This window comes from Stigmatopora argus, chromosome 13 (genome assembly GCF_051989625.1).
Source record: "Stigmatopora argus isolate UIUO_Sarg chromosome 13, RoL_Sarg_1.0, whole genome shotgun sequence".
NCBI classification, from domain to species: domain Eukaryota; kingdom Metazoa; phylum Chordata; class Actinopteri; order Syngnathiformes; family Syngnathidae; genus Stigmatopora; species Stigmatopora argus.
Window position 1 is genome coordinate 15369673 of NC_135399.1, and position 18290 is coordinate 15387962.

The following is an 18290-nucleotide window of genomic DNA, read 5'->3' on the forward strand; positions in this document are numbered from 1 at the left end:
TAAAATATATTCTCAACTCTGTGCAAGACCAAAACAAAACAAACTAATTTTTTTGAAGACGCAACATCACCCTTTGGTGGCATTTGTTTCGAATTACAACACGAGTTCGTGTGAGAGCGCGTGGGCGAGTTTAAAGAGCTTTTACGGATTAGTTTTTCCATTTGTAGCAAGTCAACGAGAGTGAGAGAGCACAAACATCAGCGCCAGCGACCAAAGGTGAGTTGAAACTTTTTCCCAACCTTCTTAGCGGCTACCTTTAGCTGAGTGCTAACCTAGCATGCTAACTATTGAGTTGGCATTGTTAAAAAAGAAAATAAAAAAAATCTGTATACTAAATAGCATATAGGTCTTAATTTGTAAAGTAAATTCAAACAAACGTATTTCGTATTTTTTTATATTTAGCTAAATAAAAAGTCAACTACCCGTTATGTCCGTATTTTTTTCAAATTGAACAATTTATTGAATCAAATCGAATGCTTTTATTGTCATTATACAAGTACAATGAGATTTAAAGGTTCATCACAAATAACAACAACAAAAAAGACAAGAAATAATAACAGTAAATAATAAGTAAATAATCAATAAGTAATAAATAATAAATAAATAAGTAGTCAACAACATAAATAAGTAGGGAAGTACACAAATAACAACAACAAACAAACAAATGAACAGATTAATAATCAAGAAATAATAATAATAATAAATAATTGCAATCTCCCCACTCTTATTTTGAAAGGAATAATCTATCCCATTATCTCTCAATTCAAAGTTTCAAGACCCTTTCTGTCACTGTCAGCTTGTTCTTGGAAGCACTCTAAGAAAAGAAAGCTCAAGCTGGCACGCCGCCACTTTAAGATCTCCATTTCTGTCCTTTAGTGCCCTCTAGCGAAGTGAAAAAGACATGCTTTATTCCCCGGCTGTAAAATAACCATCACCATGACGCACACCAACGGTAAGAAAGGCGCATTTGCGAGTGGGGGGCAATTTTCGCACTGGTTTGAGGCCTTTTGCACCCAGGCTTGATGGGGGTGTTGTCGACGGTGGTGGAGGAAGCAAGCGAAGCCGTCAGTAGAAACGTGATGAGCGCGCACCTCCACCGGCTCCTCGGTTCTCCGTGGCTGCGCGCCTTGTTTCAGGTAGCGTTCCCATAAACTGGCGTCCCGTCAAGCGAGGACATCACCGGCCGGCTCTTCCGTCTCCCTGCAGATTTACGAAGGCCTGTTGAAGTTTCGGGGACTGCGGCCTGGTCCTTCGCTGCCTGGGGCTTCGGGACTCTCACGTGAGGTTGCCACCAACAATTGTTACGCCACTGGACGAGCCCGGCGACTGACAAAATCCGTGGTTTCGTGTTGCAGTGGAGGTCCAGAGTCTTCTGCGGACGGGGCCCAAAGCTTCCGCCGAGGCCGCAGAACTTCATCTGATCCTCGGCTCTCCTCACATGAAGGTCCTGCAGGTCCAAGTGTCTCGGCCTAGAATGCCTTTGCTTGTACTCGTTCCGAGGACGGTAAAGATATCCGTTCCGTGTCCATTGGTCCCGCCGACAGGCCCTGCTGTCCTGTCACGACACGGTCGCCCAGGCGGACTTCGACCCCGTCTTGGCGCCCATACCCGACGAGTCGCTGGAAGACTTGGAAGCCGTGAGGATCGTTTTGCTGGACAAAAATGAACAACCTCTGGTCAGGATGAATCCCGACGAGCCGGCAGTAGACAGCGGTGCAAAAGTTGTCCTCACTTCGTAGGTCTTTGTGTGTACGTCAGGGGGCCACCATAAGAAAAGACAAGGAGACCGGAGAGATCATCATCGCCAGGGTGATTCGTGGAGGACTTGCCGACCGCAGCGGTGCGCCTGGGTGACGCCGTATTTTAAGACGCCCAAGAACAAGTTCTCCATTTCAGGTCTTCTTCACGCTGGAGATCTTCTGGCAGAGGTGGACGGGAAGCCCCTGCTGGGGCTGGAACCAGAACAGGTCATCCAGATCCTGGTTGGTCTGCCAGTATTTGACCGTCGCCATCCGTCCCCCATTTCTCCCGTGTTTTGTTTGTGTGCCCAGATGAAGTCGGAAGGTGCCATCCAGCTCAAAGTATTTCCAAACGTGTCCCAGCTGAGCGCCATCGACAAACCAGTGAGGAACCTTCGGGACGGCAGCCGAGAACCCCGACGGGCGACCTTTGCTGAGAGTCTCCTTCTGCCGTGCCAGGTCTACATGAGGGCTTTGTTGGATTATTGCCCGCAACAAGATCCGTGCATCCCGTGCCCCGACGTGGGAGTTATCTTCAGTAGAGGGGACATCCTGGAGGTCTTGGAGCAGTCGGATCAACACTGGTGGCAAGCCAGGAAGATAACGAGCACAACCTCCTTCGCCGGATTGATTCCATCCCCCGCCACGTTCAGGAGGTAACAAAACGCCTCGATTAGCAAACGAGCTAGTTGACCTACTTCCTTCGTACCTGACTTAACAGCAGTCCTTTGATCAATTAACGAACCATCAACTGACCGACGAACCAACTAATTACTAGTTCGATTTGAATATCGGCCCATCGGTCAGTATCGAGTAAGCTGGTAAAGCTTACCGATGGCCTGACATTCAAATCTAACTTGTTAGCAAAAAACGACCTTACCTAGCGTACTACAGACCAATAAGTGAGCTACTGTCGACCTTCGTAGTATGCACATAATAACTTACATCATTTGCTGAAATACTACCCAATTTTATGAACATGTATTATTTGTGATGATGTCATCAGTAAGCAGATGGAGCCCAAGGATTGCGCAGAAGACAAATTTGACAAAGACGAGCGCGTTGAAGAAGGCTGCAAAGCAGGTGAAGACCATGTCGCAACTTCGCCAAGGTTGCCAGATCAGAAAGACAGTCTTCCGACTCGATCACCCCGTGAACTTCAACAAAAAACATGTTTCCCTTTCAAAACTCCACGTATTTCTTTTGTATATGCAGCAAATTCACCTGCCAAGACCAAATTAGTGTAAACACAACAGAACACAGAACCAATCCAATCAAATACTGTGCGCCCAACAATTGCATACCTTGTACTATGATATACAATGACTATGAGATTTATGTACACTTACTTTCTTCCATTTCAGAAGAGCAGGAACCTCAAGATAAAGGAACTTTAGGTAACGCATATACTTTAAAAATACTTATATTTTGTATACTGTTCATGGCTGGAAACCATGTTTTGTAGAATTCAATACAAAATGGCTTTTGTGTTTGTTTGGTCCACCAGATCAAGAAGAAACATGTTTTGGTAGGTGAGTCTCCATCTGTCAGCCAGTTAGTTTAGATAGTGTAGTTGTTCAATCAAAGTTACTCCATCGGGGTAGTCAATTACTTAGTCCATTAGGAAATCAAGCATTTGTTCCCTATGTCAGTTAGTCAGTGATTTCCTGACTACTACGTTAGTTAATAATTAGGTCTGCAGTGTTCTAGTTCTAAGTCGGACGCATGTTATGTGTTATCGTGTTTTCAGAGCCGGAATCATCGGATATTCCCGAATGGCTGTATCTCGGTAAGATGACTCCGACGAAATACAGTATGACTCCTATCGTGCATTCATTTCTAAATGCCATGGGGTGAACGTCACAGTCTCCTCAGCGGGTTTCCGTCGCAGCTTCTGTCTATTGAGGAGGTCGTTGTCCAAGAAGCGCCGTCAGTCTTGCAGTGGCGTTAGCGCCTCCTGCACCGCGGGTGCCACGCCCTACGAAGAAGTGGTCCTCTACCGACGAGGCCCTCAGGAACGCCACCGCCTTATGATCCTCATAGGTCAGGTCATCAATCAGTCACTCGGTCTGCTCGTTAATGAGCCTAAGTCCTTAAGAAAATTCAGTTTGACTAACATTTGTAACCAGTCGGTCTTTTGTGTCAAAATGGCGCATTGTCGCACAGGCACGCCAGGAGTGTGCGTCAATGAACTAAGACAGAACCTCATCAAACTCAACCCGGACACTTTCCAGGGACCTGTACCACGTACGGCACCCCCTTCCTCGGTCTCACGCTGCCCACCGAACGCAAACCAATCGATCGCTGAGCACTGTTCGTTGTGATTGGCTCCCACAGACACCACCCGGCCAATCAGAGCGTGGGAACAGACGGGCAGAGAGTATCACTTTGTCAACAAAGTACTCTTTGACTACATGGTGTGCAGCAACAGGTGAGATGGTCTCAAAACGGAACTTTGAAACGCAGTTGACCTGAAATCCGCACATAAATCTGGGTTCTCAGGTTTGTGGAACACGGGGACTACGTGGGCCAGAAGTACGGCACCAGCTTCGACGCCATCAACGAGGTCATCAAAGAGGGACACGTATGCATTATTGACATCGAGCCGCACGTACGAATACATACCCTAGCCCTACTACATACCTTTACACGTTTTACAGATAGCGCCTTATTTTCTACCGTAGAACCTTGCTTCCGTGAGGACCAGGAAGTACAAACCATATGTGATCTTCATCAAAGCTCCCAGCCTGGACAAACTGGCCCAGAGCAGAGGAGATGCAAGAGTCATTTGCAGTTACCGAAACAACAAAAACCTCACCGTAAGAAAATGCACCCTACAAAACATGTGCTAGCTCCCGCAGCTAAACACGGCTGGGTTTCGTACTCCAGATGCAGGACCTGGCGGACCTGGCGGAGACGTCTCGCCGAATGGAGCTCAAGTACAAGCATTTGTTCGATGAGGTGCTCATCAACGAGCAACTCACCGACACCTGCGCTAAGCTACACGCTGCTGTCTGGCGGGCACAGGAGGAAGCTAACTGGATCCCTGCCAGCTGGACCCGAACTCAGAACTAGCCAGGTGCTAACCATGGACTCGCCTTTGGGGAAGCCATCAGGAATATGCTAACGGCTCATTTTGAGGACATTAGCTGCTAGGACCACCTGTCGGATGCATGTAACCATGCAGCTACTTACTGATCAACACTGCCAACCTAGCAACCTACCTACTTGTACATACCTAACTAGCTACTTTGCACTGGGTTGTACAGTCATGAGACCTGAACTGTGAGGCACACATGCTAACCATTCGATATCTGTCAACTTCTTCACCACACATGGCGATAAAACAAGCCACCATTGATGCCAATTATATGTAATATTAATGTCTACCCACTGACTTATACTTACTGGAGCCTATACTTATCTAGTTAGCGACCGACTTACCTACGACGAACCGACCAATCTGAGAGCAGCTGCTTGCCAAACAATCTAACTGTCCCCGTGCCCTAGAAACTATAAAGGACTTATTTGACAAAATCCTTGAGATTTCACCTGAATGAAAAATACAATGAAACCTCACATTTTGCTCTTTCATTTTAAACACATGCGAGTGTTTACAGCAATAAAGAAGTTTGTTTCAGCATCCTATCATTTCTGAATGCATTTAACTTATTAAAGCCTAACATTGAACTCAAAAGCATCTATAAAAACCAACCTAATGACTTTCACACGTATTTATCTCGCTACTGACTGATCGACCTACATACGTATCGAACAACAACACCTTGCTCTCCGTCACTGCTAATCCGCTACGTGGAGCTAATCAGCGCAAACAGGATTTACTAGGTACCGGAGCCCTTTTGGGAACATATTCATCATGGTTTTATAGACAGAATACCATATCCATCATATATTCAGTTATATATACCAAATATTTTTGAAATTACTGGATAGTTATCTCATTTTTTGTCACATATATGCTCTTTAGAGGCAAAATGGAACCTAGCCTTCTTCCTAATATACTTGTTTTAATATACGCTTTTGTCATCAGTTTAGTTTGACTCCATTTTAGTATCATAATTTGGATTCGTCAATAGTCCGAGGTGCATTTGTGAGGCCTCCTGCCACTCAGATTAGCGTCGGTGAATACTTGGCTAATGACATCATCACAAAGCTCTCGCCAAGGGTTAGCATATGTCCACCTGTCACTCACGCCGGCGTCCACGTCTCCACCGTGAAGACGAGCTCAACCGCACAGGTGAGTGATGTTGATTTAGGATGAGATTTGTGCTAGTAACAAGCGCAAAATACACAGATAACTTCTAGTATTATGTGTAGCATAGTTGTATTGCTAGTTGCTTAACAATAACAGGAGCAAATGTCGCAATAGAGTTTGGGCTTGCACCTGGAGTAATGCAAGTAGCATAATAGAAGCACAAGTTGTAGTAATAATCTTACCTTCATTTAGTATTTGGTCGCATATTAGTAGTAGGATTACATGTGTAGTACTGGTATTATTTGTAATATAGTGTAATTAACAGATGTTTTACATGTTCCTGTAGTAGAAGATGTAGCGGGCAAGCATTGACAGTGATAATAGGAGACGTGACGGTTGCATGAGTACCAATGGTAATAGGTGAAATAGAATAGAATACAAAATAATCAAATAAAATGTAGAATATGGATTGTAGTACTACTAGAAGGATAGCTGTTACAGTCTTAATATGCGTAGCATCATTACAGTCATAGTCATACCTCTGGCATAATTATGCATAACTATAAAGGTAATGTGTTTTAGTGTAGTATAGCAGTCAAATAGTAAATGGTTACCAAAGTTTAGGAAATGTTTTTCAGTAACCTTTTTTTTATTTTAATTAAATGTGACCTGACCATGTTACAACTTTTGCTGTTAGCTTAGCAGCAGCTGATCGGTCAGACTAATCCAATCACAGCGAGCTGTTGGCACTAATTGACTGACCCGAATCACTGGTTGTCAGAGTGGTCGCCATGCCAACGGCCAAAGGCAGGAAGAGGAAGACCCGGAAGGAAATCAACGATGGCGATGGAGAAGGTGAAATCTACTTGATGATGCTTGGGTACCAATTGCTATTACTGATATACTACTTGTTCTCCTACTATTAATTACGCAAGTACTTCTAGGACTAGTACCAAAAAGGCTAAATAAATGAAATGAAGTTTTCCTACCCAGGAGTTTGCGTTGACTTGGAGAATGAAGACTTGACTCATCAGGGCAGAGAAGCATCCACGCCGGACTTCCTAGATGCGGCACCACAGAAGAAGAAGAAAAAGAAGAGAATGCACACCATTGGTTAGCCAGCCACTTAGCTTTTAGCTCATACACCTCGTAGACAACACTTATTATTCCTATTTTCATTTGTATTTTTTCAGACCAGGTGGACCATATCGACATGCCAAACGGGAACCCGACCGAAACCGCGGGGGACGATGAGGAAGCCGCGGTCGCAGTGAGCCGAAAAAACAAAAAGAAGAGGTTGGAACACGAGCGCTCTCAATTATGGCAACACATTTAGACACGGTTGTTGTGTTGCCATCTTCTGTAGGAAGGCCAAGTCCACGGAACATCACGGCAACGACCTAGGTGCGGGAAATGACGACTTTGCGGCCGACGCCCCTTCGCCTATCCCCCAGCATTCCTTGTTCTCGGCCCCCCAAGGCCAAAGTCAACCCGTCGGGAGAGTCTTTGTGGAAAGAAACAGTAAGTTTAAACAGCTAGAAGCGAAGTATTGCACAGTTGTGCTTGGTTAGTTAGTTAGTAAACCAACCATTAGCGCCAATAGTTCATCCAAATGTGTGGTTAGGGCGCTTCCAGGCCGAACGAGTGGAGCGAGTGGACCAGGAGGAAAACTACTTGGAGCCGAGACAGATGACGTGGACCACCAGAGACATCGCCGTCAAAGTCCACAGCAGCTTCAGGTGTACAAAGCGTATGATTGGCAGAGGCCAGTGAACAGTCCCACTTCAACCAGACTAGCGCCGTCAATGGCCACGAAACGAGGTCCGCTTCTACGCTCGCAGGGTCCTCGGTCTGTTCTGCCATGGCTTCCTGTCGGGCTACGCCGTGTGGAACGTGAGCGTGGTGTACGTGCTAGCTGGCGAGCACATGTCCACGCTGGTTAACCTGCTGCGGCAGTACAACTCACTGGCCTACAGTGCACAGTCGCTGCTCTACCTGCTGCTCACGATCAGCACCGTGTCCGCCTTCGACCGGTACGTCTTATATATTTGGGTCTTTTACGGGCCGGGTCCTCACCTTCAATTTGAAATGTGGCCGTTCCTTGGAGCGCAGAGTCAACCTGGCCAAGGCCTCCATGGCGTTGAGGGGCTTCATCACGTTGGATCCCGCGGCGCTCGCCTCATTCTGTGAGTTAAAAGGCAAAAGATTATCAGAATAATGTTTGTTTTTATTCACAAAGCGTACGATCGATGTTGATTGACATGTTCTAATTCCAAGTTCGGACACGGGGTTCCTTTTATTTTTTTAGGTTCGTTTACATGGTTTGAACCATTCGTGTTTTAGCTCGCTAGCACTTAGGCAAATGTGTGTTTTTTCAAGTTTTGTAAGGTAAGTTTTTGTTTACATTGAGGTAGGTTTGTTTTGTTTTTTTAAATGGTCAGTAGATAGTCATCATTTTTATATATAGCTGTATTTAACTTTATAATCTATTAATGTATTTAAATAGGGAATGTGCATTTCTATGTGCATATGTTACCCTTTTTGTCACCAATGATAAGAAATATAGTACTAGAATGTATCGTTTTTTTTCTTCTTTTGTCTTTACAGTGTATTTTATAGCATTGATCCTGTCCCTAAGTCAACAGATGACTAGCGATCGCATCCACCTGTATCCCACCGCCAACGAGACTCTGTGGTGAGAATGGAACCAAACAAAAAAACAGCTAATGCTGTTTGAGGGGTATCTTAGCATTCAGTTTATAATCCAACTCACCTAGGCCTCCCGGTTCTGAGGAGCAGATCTTGCGACCGTGGATCGTGGTCAACCTCGTGGTGGCGTTGCTGGTGGGCCTGGCCTGGGCCGTCATCTCCACGCGGCCAAATCTCGACTACACAGAAGGTAGTATAGCGTAAACTTTGTTGTTATCGCTCATTGATGCTAGTCAAAAAGGTTATAAACATTTTTTTGCAGAGTTTTTGATGTCCATGGAAGTTGAAAGCTTTCCCAGAAGCGATGAGAACTTGGAAATTCCAGCTTGAAATGATGTCTAAAATCACTATATTTTCAACTATTTTTGTACAATGTCTTTTACATCTTTGCGTTGTGGTTTTGTTGACATGTAAATAAAGTAGTGCCTGAGACCCAACAGTATTTCGCTTTAAAAATCATGGGGACAAAACAAAATGACAACCGAGGAAACTATTGGTCGTCTGTTTAATATTTCTGTCGTCATACAATCAGAAATAATCAATGATTGAACGACTGACGTTTTGTCTGGACTTGACAACACATTTGGCAATTCATCTCAACTGCGCATGCGCGTCATAAATGACATTTGGAACGGCGGACTTAATAACCGTCCAAAATACGTCCAAACATCCCTCTGCTTGTCTGAAGTCGACCAAAATTCGTCGTGTGTCATTTACAATTTGCAAAAATACAATTTTAAAAGCGTCGTTCTTTTTCGGGCACGGGAACCGGACTACGTCACTCATGATGCCCCTTCGAAAATGGCGCTGTTGATTCGCCATCACGTTTGAACTACACGTCCCGTGATTCACTTCTCGAAACGAAACAGTCAAATGCTAATTGAAAAAGTATTACCTCGCTGGATTTTCCCACCGTTCTTTTGAAATACGACGACCGCTAGCATGAATTAGTTTCCGTTTTCGGGTCAGTGAGACTTTTGAGGGGCTACTGAGCTTTCCGGACTCGAAAGTTGACCTGCGGGACGGCTTTTCTTTTTGCCATGGCTTCGGCGTTTTCTGTCGGTTAGCAGGGCAGAGCTAACTCGCAGCTAGCTAGCTAGTAGGCTAGCTAGCTAGCTAGCCTACTCTGAGGAGGAGCCTCCGGCTCAACTCGTTGACTTTTTCTAATGTAAATATGCTAAAAGTGCACTATAGCGCCGCGTTTAAGTAGATTTATTAAAAAATAAGATAAAAAACAAAGTGCACCATGACGCTGGCGCCGAAAGAGTTGTCTAACCTGCTGGGCATCATCTCGGAGGAGGCTTGCGGCAACACTTTCGAGGCGCTGTCGGCGCACTTCCATCACTTTTTCGGCAAGGCGGACCACTTCCGCGCGGGTTCGGTTCTCGTCATGCTCCTGCAGCAGCCCGACCTTCTGCCCAGCTCGGCGCAGCGGCTCACGGCGGTCTACCTGCTGTGGGAAATGTACCGCACCGAGCCGCTGGCCGCCAATCCATTCGCAGCTGTTTTTGCGCACCTGCTGAACCCGGAGCCCGAAAAGCTGCTCTCAGGTCAGTCTAATTAGTCATGCTTTGAAAAATACACCAAAAAGGTCTCAAACGGACGTCTAATCTATTTGAAGTTGGAGAAATGAAATGGGGCGATGAACTAATTGGTCAGAGAAATGAAAACTTTTGTTTTATTAAATCATTAGTTGCCATTGAGAGCTTTAGACGTCCAATTCATTAGAAGTGGGAGGGAACAAATGTTCATTGGCTTGCCTCCTTCAACTTCAAATGGTTTGGACGTCTACTCGTGAGAAATGAACTGACGGGGGGGTGCGTCTTGGCCAGAGGAAGAAAGCATTTTGTTTTGGTCCTATTAATTATTGATTGTTATCATTTTCCTGAGCCTCCGTACCTCGTTATCAGGTTTCCTGCCGCCCATCACGCAGCCGGAGAAGTTCTTCCTGTCGCAGCTGATGTTGGCGCCGCCCCGAGATTTGTTCAAGAAGACACCCCGCCAGGTGTCGTGCATGGACGTCAGCGGCACGCCGCAGACGGTCGACATCAGCGGCCTGCAGCTGGCCCTGGCCGGTAAAGACCAGGTCTTCGTTCTCGACGTAGCTTCCTGACGGCTAATTTTTTTTCTCCTCTCCCCGAGCAGAACGTCAGTCAGAACTTCCCACGCAGAGCAGGGCGGGCTTCCCCAGCGTGCTGGACGACCCCGACCCGGACTCGTCCAACTCGGGCTTCGACAGCTCCGTGGCCAATCAGATCATCGAGTCGCTGGTCACCGGCCCGCGTCCGCCTCTGGAGAGTGCGTGCCACTAATACGAGTAACCGCGCCTGGGATCGAGCGCTAATTTACAATGGGCACGACGATACGGTTCCACTGTGCCCCCCGCCCAGGTCACTTCCGTCCCGAGTTGATCCGCCCGCCTCCTCCGCTGCACGCCTGCGAGGACGAGCTGGCGTGGCTCAACCCCACCGAGCCGGCCCACCGCGTGCGCTGGGACCGCTCCATGTGCGTGAAGAACAGCACCGGCCTGGAGGTCAAGCGCGTCATGGCCAAGGCCTTCAAGAGCCCGCTGTCGGCGCAGCAGCAGTCGCAGGTGGGGGAAAAACGCCGGCCGCCATCTGGGACGTGCCCGTCGTCGAGTGCAATAACGGCGTCTGTTTAGTTGCTGTGCGAGCTGGAGAAGGACCCCAAGCTGGTGTACCACATCGGGCTGAGTCCGGCCAAGCTGCCCGACCTGGTGGAGAACAACCCACTGGTGGCCATCGAGATGCTCCTCAAGCTCATGCAGAGCAGCCAGATCACCGAGTACTTCTCCGTACTTGTCAACATGGACATGTCACTGCACTCCATGGAGGTCGTCAACAGGTACGCCTGTGCCGCCATCTTGCGTGTGGCGCGGCTCACCCATTTATTTTTTGCATGTCGCTAGTTTAACGCTAATATCCAATTTGAAAACATGGATGATACAAAAACATTTGGATGTTATTTATTAAGTACATTTCAATAAAATGTATAGAATAAATAAACAAAAAGCTGATTTTTGGAAAATGGCTGACAAGAACTCCTGCCTGTTCCCAAGTGATTTTTTTTTTTTTGCCTTTTAGGTTGACAACAGCCGTGGACTTGCCTCCAGAGTTCATCCATCTTTACATTTCCAACTGTATTTCCACCTGCGAGCAAATCAAAGACAAATACATGCAGGTAGGACGAGCGCTCGCGCTGGTGGAGCCCGTGGGCGGGGCCTAACATGCTCGCTCTTTCCGCCTTGCCGCGTGGCGCAGAACCGTTTGGTGCGTCTGGTGTGCGTCTTCCTGCAGTCGCTCATCCGCAACAAGATCATCAACGTACAGGATCTGTTCATCGAGGTTCAGGCCTTTTGCATCGAGTTCAGTCGGATACGCGAGGCGGCCGGACTCTTCCGCCTCCTCAAGAGTCTGGACACCGGCGACGCCCCCCCTGATGCCAAGACCGCCAAATAACTGTCCAATAGCTTGACGTCGTTCTGTATTATATGAGAAAAATAAAATAAAAACGTGGCTTGACGCGTCCATTGTTAAATCATCACTTTTTTATTTTGATTTAAAAAAAGAAAAAAAACAGTGTTAGTCCTCTGGTCCACCCAGCGTGTTTTGGGCCAATATGACATCATCAGGGATGTGGCATTATGCCCGCTTGATGGCGCGCGCCATCAGGCAGGCGAAAACGGTCATCACCATCTTGGGTTTGACCTCCACCAAGTCCTCGGGAATGGCGTACACGCGGGCGCCCACTTTCCTCGCCGTCGAGATGGCGTACCTGTCAACGTCACCCGTCATTAGTCGTTAAAATTGGCTGTTGTAGAATGAAAACTCGAAGCAACTACGTCTTTCCTGGTGAGGTTGGCTCCGATTGGTTGGTTCTTTACAAGAACCTAAAAAAATTAAGTCCGGCAAAACTACAAATTTCAGAAACTAGCTAAAACTTATTTTATCAACCCACAAAAGGAGTACGATTTCTATCATCAGGGGTGTCAAACCAGTTCTACCCAAGGCCAAGAGGGGCCTGGATTTGCAGTACACTTATGTGAGTGGTCCTCTTCATTAGTTGCAATGAAATCCAGGACCCCCCCATGGAACTGGTTTGACCCCAGGTGTCCTAGAAAAAGTTCCTACTTGGCATTGTTGAATTTATCTTCAGGCCCCAACTGGTTTCTCTTAAGGAGGTCGTAGCGGATGGATCCGGGCTGGACGGCGTCGATCAGGTCCAGAACCGGCATGCTGCTGCCGATGGAGGGGTCCTAAGCCAACACAGGCAGGCTTACGACTCCACCGGGTGAGACGCGAAAGAAAAGGCCGGTCGGTGGACGAGCGCGGCCGCCTGACTTTAAAACTGGAGATGCAGGAAGTCTTCTTGGCTCCTGCCAGCTTCTGATTGGTCCACGATACGATGGTGTCGTCGTTGACCTTCTGCCCGTCGCCGAGGTCCTCCAGGATGTTCAGCGTGTACCTGCCGGGCGGGCGGGGAAAAAAAAAAATTCCGGGCGGAGTTCCCGAAGTGGCTTTCGGGCGTCGGCGGGCTACCTCCTCATGAGCTGCCACAGCAGAGCCAGCGTGAGGGTCCGATTTCCGGCGTGCAGGTCGTGGCCGCCGATGCCCACCAGTGAGAATTTGGCCTTTTTGCCCAGCTCTACTGCGTAGTTGCAATTCTCCAGCTGGAGGGGAAGAGGCGTTTAAGACCGTTATTTCCCCAATACGGGATGAAATAAATTTCAATTTCCAGGGGCGTGGCTTCACCTTTTTCATGTTGCTACCCAGTTTGGGGTACGGCGGCTTGTTGACGCGCTCCCAGTCCACCGGAATTTTGATCTTCTCGTAGAGCTGGAAGATGGCCAGCGCGTCGGCGAGGTCGCTGCAATGCACGGGCCGTCAACCGTGTGCGGTCGATTGGTCGCCGGTCTTTTGGTCGCCGTCTTTTGGTCGCCGGTCTTTTGGTCGCCCGGACCGCGACAACGGGCGACCAAAAGACCGACGACCAAAAGAGCGGCGACAAAACAAGGTAAAACAACAGTGTCTACGCATCAATAAAAGCCGACAATGGCCATGAGCAGTTTCACTGAGCCGACGTGTGAGTGTAGAAGAGTTTGTATGTACACGCGTTGTCCCTTTAAGAAGCTACGTCAATCAGGGTCTTAACAAGTTCTCCAACAAAAAACAATAAAAGTCCGGGAAATATGGAGCTTTTCTTTAGCCTAATAATTAATAGGGCATTAAGTATGACTAAATAGTCATTCGCAGTTTGTATTTAGGGAATTTGAGCAACAATTCAAATGGTAATTATCAATAACCTTCCGGGCGACCAAAAGACCGGCGACCAATCGACTGTGTACCGCCGTCAACACGCCACGCCGCGCGCGGTGGTCCAGAAAAGACTTAGCTTACGCGTAGAGATGATTGACACGAGGGTGGACGCCCAAGGAGTTGATCCAGTTCCGGAAAGTGCGTTCTTCTCTGGTTTCTCCTGGAGAAAGGGCATAAAAGAAGGGATCGGACCAGGCCGTCTACGCCGTCGAGCCGAGGAGGCCGGCCGCCAGGCCACCTTCGATGGAGCCCCAGTCGATGTCCTGGTTGTCGGGTTTCTTCAGAGCGGGGTACTTGTGGAAGAGGTTGGCCACGAAGGCCAGGTTGAGTTTGGGGTTCCCGCGGACCACGTCGGTCGCCGTCACGAACTGGCGACACCCCAGTTTGTCCGCCTGCTCCAGCATCAACTCGGCGCGCATGGTTTCGTCTTTCTCCTGGAACGGACGTTTGCGCGCGTGAACACGTGGTCCGTCCTCACGTACAGTAGCTAAACGCTCAAATACTGTAGAAAATAAAATGAATATCGTATGTGGCGTTTTAACGGCGCTTTTCCTCCCGGGTTCAAACGGATTGATTTAGTCGAGTAGCGACAAACGATTGGACGTCCGTCACCGTGAACGGTAGCACGAGAGTTAAGGCGGTTGATTTTAGAGACGGTTTTGAACGAGCCGCACCTGGATTCCGGTCATGTCGATTTTGATGGGAGGTCCGAGGGGGTCGTTGCCTTTGGGCGCCACCTGATGCAGAAGGTTGAAGTACGCCCTGGAGTCCTGAAAGCAAGACACGCAAGCGTCACTCACCGTCCCGCCCCCTGGCGTAACATGGATTCGGCACGGCCAGCCCTACCTTGATGTCGGAGCTAAAGTTGTTGATCTTGGGCACTTTGGCGCCCTCTAGGTGAAAGTTGGCCCAGCGTAGCAGAAGCTCCTCCGGGGACAGCTTCATCAAGTCCTCCAGACTTTCTCCGTCTCTCAGCAGAGCGATCAGAGCTGCAGACATCAAGCCCGTCAAATCCCTCAAGTCCGTCCTGGTCTGTCCTGGTCCGTCACGGCGAGGGCCGACGTACCTTCGTTCCGGCTGAGCTCGATGTCGGCGAACAATCCGATCTTGATGATCTGCCAGAGCAAGCCGAGAACCAGGTGCTGCCGGCCTTCCTTTAGGTCCTCGGCGCCGATGTTGACCACGTGGCACCCGATGGCCGAGGCCGAGTTGAGGGCCAGGTTCAGGTTCTCCTGGATGGTGAAGGGGGTCAGCTTCTTCTTGTTGATGGTGCGCTCGTCGATGGTGTCTTCCACCGACAGGTTGATCATCTTGCTGACGAGAGAGACGCACGCGGCTTCCAATCGGGGCGAGGAATGGACATTTGCGGCGGGGCGACCGCTCGCTTGATTTCCCGGTACCAGAGAATGATCCCGTCTCCCACGGCCGTGAACAGCTCGTCCGTGTCCGGGTCGGCGGGCAGGACGTGATTGCAGTCGGGGTCTTTCTCCAGAGCTTTATTGATCCAATTGACGAAGGCCACCTTCTCCTCCTCTGGGGGACGCAAACAAAAGGTTTCATTCAAAGGAGCCACTTTGTGTCTTTTCAATCATCAACTATGAATTCGCAAAATCTTTTTTTCGATAGTAAATGGATTAGTCTCGTTTACACTGATTTGTGGACCTAAAAATATTGTCCAAATCCTTTTTCTCCAGCAAGCTTTTTTTTTTTAAATTTAGTTCCAATACGTATTTAATAAGAAATGGAAGTAAATAGTCTCATTTTTAATCTATATTTTACCTTTTTCTTAAATCAGAAAATACAAATTGAGTTATTATTTATTTACATTTAAAAGGGTGGAATTAAAAAAATGTTTTTTTCTTATTTAATTGACAACAGCGAAGACAAATTGGATTTGTAAATGATTTTTTTAAAGGACAAAATACATCATAATCTTTTGTCGAAGACTGCTAAAATGATATTTTAAAGAAAAATGCAAAAAGTCAATGCACGTGATTACTTACGCAGGTACACCAAGCAATGTGGGGTGCCGGAGCTGAGTTGTCAAATATGTCAAATATTGTTCCACATGTTCCTTATGCTAAAAATCTTGAAAATTTGATTGGCGCGGAACTTTGTGATTTGCCATAAAATGTTCAGTTCTTCAAACAAAAAGTCTAGTCCCGGAGGTAGTACTTTGATTTTGTAACCTGAATCCATCCGCCCGATTTTTCTGGTTCAGTTCTTTCTCTCCGTCCGTCCGTCTTACCCGAGTACGAGTGTTGCGTGCCGGCCTGTTCCGAGGTTCCGGCCACGTTCCGGATCCCCTCCTTCTTGTTGATGGCCTTCCGAAAGGTCTTACCCACCTCGGTGCTCTTCAGGCCTCTAACGATCTGAGAAGAAAAGAACATGTCGGTGGACCGGAGAGGACGACTTGATGTGATTTTTTTGGGCCAGGGGCGGACTGACCTCAGTGAACTGCTGGAAGCTGAGCTTCTCGCTGGTGCTGGTCATCTCGTTGATAATCTCCCGGACCCTGAAACCCGGCAGGGCCAGGTTGGCGGCCCGGAAGAGCTCGGTGAGTTCTCCTTTGCTGATGAAGCCGTTTCCGTCGATGTCTGGCAAAGGACGGCGGATGAAACGGCGGGTCGACGCGCGGGGACGAAAGCCAGGCCGACGTTCTCACCGATCTTGGCGAAGGCTTCTTTTAGGTCGTCCAGCTCCTCCGGGGCGATGCTTGACGTGTCGGCCATGACGGCTTGCTGCCAGAGATGAACGTGATGTAAAAAAAAAACAATCCAGAAGAGGAAGTGTGAAGACACTAGTGGTTTCGTACTCTGATGCAAATGCTGGCTCTCCACTTCCTGCTTCACATCCTGCACTTCCTGTTTGATACTCACCTATTTGATAGCAGGGAAGTTTTATCCAAAATGTAATGATAAAAAAAAGCCTACAAATGCAACGCGGCACATATTTACTTACTTAAAAGTCGAAATTTTTCTTCAAAGTGGACGGGGTGCCCAATCAGTGTGAACTATGATGCTGACAGCTTGACTGTCTGGGTACATTGCTTGCTGACACGCTATATTTATATAGTGAAAAGGTGCACGTGTGAAAGGGGAATCATGCTTAAGGCATGACAATATTAGCAGTCGACGATAATGTTTTCGTCTGCTATCAGTGACCAAGACGATCCGGATTAGAGCCAAAATGGGTGAAATAAGATCGGTTTCACAAAAAACTTACCAAAAAAATACCATACAAAAGTTGTTATACAGCGTACAGAATTTGAAATGGTCAAAAAAAACGTATAAATACGGGAAAAACATAGGTATGCATTCATTTTGTTGTTTGACATCACCAAATTAAACACCAAAGTTGGCTGAGGAGGCCAACATGGCCGCCAAGATAGCATGAAACCTCAAACTTCCTTTTACGGCCATTTGACTTCTTCTTTCTCGCCATAAATAAAATCTCCCACAGATTTGCTTTTCAAGTCACATGAGGTTCAAATTCGTGTTTTCAAATGAACATAAGAGTCGCTTAGGAAAGCTAGTTTGCAAACAAGGTTATCTTTAATAAAAAATGGGGATTAATTAAGTCTCACGGGCCTAAAATAAAGACATAATATGGATTAGGGATTTAAATGTTGGGATTTGAGCTTTAAATTCCCGGGTGTATGATTTCAAGACACGGTAGGGAATTAAAATCTCAACGATAGCTTTGAAAATATCAAAGATTCATCTTTGAAATGAAGATTCCCACGTCAAGGATCTTTGTCCCCAACCACGTGACGGTGCAATCGGGGGGGGCTCGCGCAAAGGTGTATAAATGGCATCGCTCACCTGAGTGTGAAGGTGAGGACGAGCTGAGGATGGCGGCGACCGGTCTGCAGCACGCTGGCGTCTGAGCGACCGATCATGGAGTCGCAGCGAGCAGGAAGGAAGTGAGTGACACACGCCTGTGGCGTCAAGCCCCGCTTTTGTCTTTATAAGGCAATGGAGGGCAAGGTGACACTGCCGAGAACATTTTACAGATTATAAGACACCGCTTTTGGTGAAATGGCATTGATGAGTCTTTGTTGTCATTGTGCTCATTTTTAGTTATGAGCACCAGTAAACCGAGTTTATGGATTGGAACAAATTAGGCTTGCAAAATTCAACTTTGCTTTCCAATAGCAGTTTAAAAAAGGTACAAATAAGCATTCCGCTTTCAAATTTCAGCATTTAGAATTAGCGTTCCATATCAAGGTTGGAGTTAGCAATTCAAATCAAGGTTGGGATTTTAAAGCAGGTTTTCAAGTTAGTTAGA

The 18290-nt window shown here is 47.4% G+C and overlaps 5 protein-coding genes across 5 annotated transcripts in view; 3 read left to right on the forward strand and 2 right to left on the reverse strand.

Annotated features, from left to right (window-relative positions):
- The window catches only part of LOC144086784 (Krueppel-like factor 7), a 33718-nt gene extending 23533 nt beyond the window's left edge, over positions 1–10185 (reverse strand). Inside the window, exons 1-4 of the mRNA XM_077616887.1 lie at positions 9941–10185; positions 8729–8843; positions 8032–8139; positions 6945–7016 (exon numbers count right to left, since the gene is read on the reverse strand). The gene's annotated coding sequence lies outside the window, so the exon portion shown is untranslated. The remainder of the gene's footprint in view (positions 1–6944; positions 7017–8031; positions 8140–8728; positions 8844–9940) is intronic.
- On the forward strand, positions 977–5019 carry LOC144086949 (MAGUK p55 subfamily member 4-like). The gene is made up of 18 exons (XM_077617150.1): positions 977–1136; positions 1207–1279; positions 1356–1444; positions 1545–1676; positions 1759–1840; positions 1897–1982; positions 2052–2123; positions 2199–2395; positions 2746–2822; positions 3104–3136; positions 3247–3267; positions 3490–3528; positions 3606–3782; positions 3906–3986; positions 4077–4170; positions 4242–4350; positions 4424–4558; positions 4629–5019. Exons 1-18 carry the CDS (start codon positions 1023–1025, stop codon positions 4812–4814), a joined length of 1797 nt encoding a protein of 598 aa, XP_077473276.1. The 5' UTR covers positions 977–1022; the 3' UTR covers positions 4815–5019.
- On the forward strand, positions 6550–9096 carry tmem237a (transmembrane protein 237a). The gene is made up of 10 exons (XM_077616888.1): positions 6550–6810; positions 6949–7068; positions 7149–7251; positions 7322–7476; positions 7580–7694; positions 7797–7988; positions 8068–8141; positions 8563–8650; positions 8733–8854; positions 8927–9096. Exons 1-10 carry the CDS (start codon positions 6747–6749, stop codon positions 8992–8994), a joined length of 1101 nt encoding a protein of 366 aa, XP_077473014.1. The 5' UTR covers positions 6550–6746; the 3' UTR covers positions 8995–9096.
- cnot11 (CCR4-NOT transcription complex, subunit 11) lies at positions 9434–12228 on the forward strand. Its single transcript, XM_077616885.1, has 7 exons — positions 9434–10214; positions 10575–10739; positions 10810–10962; positions 11055–11257; positions 11327–11529; positions 11769–11865; positions 11946–12228. Exons 1-7 carry the CDS (start codon positions 9911–9913, stop codon positions 12141–12143), a joined length of 1323 nt encoding a protein of 440 aa, XP_077473011.1. The 5' UTR covers positions 9434–9910; the 3' UTR covers positions 12144–12228.
- Positions 12215–17995, reverse strand: lcp1 (lymphocyte cytosolic protein 1 (L-plastin)). Its single transcript, XM_077616884.1, has 15 exons — positions 17825–17995; positions 16666–16741; positions 16449–16597; positions 16249–16372; positions 15401–15533; positions 15067–15314; positions 14847–14989; positions 14675–14770; positions 14239–14434; positions 14082–14160; positions 13437–13551; positions 13224–13354; positions 13026–13149; positions 12816–12940; positions 12215–12459 (listed from the first exon to the last, which is right to left on the reverse strand). Exons 2-15 carry the CDS (start codon positions 16730–16732, stop codon positions 12327–12329), a joined length of 1863 nt encoding a protein of 620 aa, XP_077473010.1. The 5' UTR covers positions 16733–16741; positions 17825–17995; the 3' UTR covers positions 12215–12326.
- Between the last annotated feature and the right edge of the window lie 295 nt (positions 17996–18290).

Bases quoted from the DNA above. Each gene is read 5' to 3' on its own strand.
- LOC144086949 (XM_077617150.1), top strand. From the start codon at position 1,023: ATGGGGGTGTTGTCGACGGTGGTGGAGGAAGCAAGCGAAGCCGTCAGT. The intron at 1,280-1,355 runs GTGAGGTTGCCA...TTCGTGTTGCAG, and splicing joins TGGGGCTTCGGGACTCTCAC to TGGAGGTCCAGAGTCTTCTG. The intron at 4,171-4,241 runs GTGAGATGGTCT...CTGGGTTCTCAG, and splicing joins TACATGGTGTGCAGCAACAG to GTTTGTGGAACACGGGGACT.
- tmem237a (XM_077616888.1), top strand. From the start codon at position 6,747: ATGCCAACGGCCAAAGGCAGGAAGAGGAAGACCCGGAAGGAAATCAAC. The intron at 7,695-7,796 runs GTGTACAAAGCG...CTACGCTCGCAG, and splicing joins AAAGTCCACAGCAGCTTCAG to GGTCCTCGGTCTGTTCTGCC. The intron at 8,855-8,926 runs GTAGTATAGCGT...ATTTTTTTGCAG, and splicing joins AAATCTCGACTACACAGAAG to AGTTTTTGATGTCCATGGAA.
- cnot11 (XM_077616885.1), top strand. From the start codon at position 9,911: ATGACGCTGGCGCCGAAAGAGTTGTCTAACCTGCTGGGCATCATCTCG. The intron at 10,215-10,574 runs GTCAGTCTAATT...CCTCGTTATCAG, and splicing joins GCCCGAAAAGCTGCTCTCAG to GTTTCCTGCCGCCCATCACG. The intron at 11,258-11,326 runs GTGGGGGAAAAA...GCGTCTGTTTAG, and splicing joins CGGCGCAGCAGCAGTCGCAG to TTGCTGTGCGAGCTGGAGAA.
- lcp1 (XM_077616884.1), bottom strand. From the start codon at position 16,732: ATGGCCGACACGTCAAGCATCGCCCCGGAGGAGCTGGACGACCTAAAA. The intron at 14,435-14,674 runs GTGCGGCTCGTT...CGTCCGTTCCAG, and splicing joins TCGACATGACCGGAATCCAG to GAGAAAGACGAAACCATGCG. The intron at 13,552-14,081 runs GTAAGCTAAGTC...CGTGCATTGCAG, and splicing joins CGTGTCAATCATCTCTACGC to CGACCTCGCCGACGCGCTGG.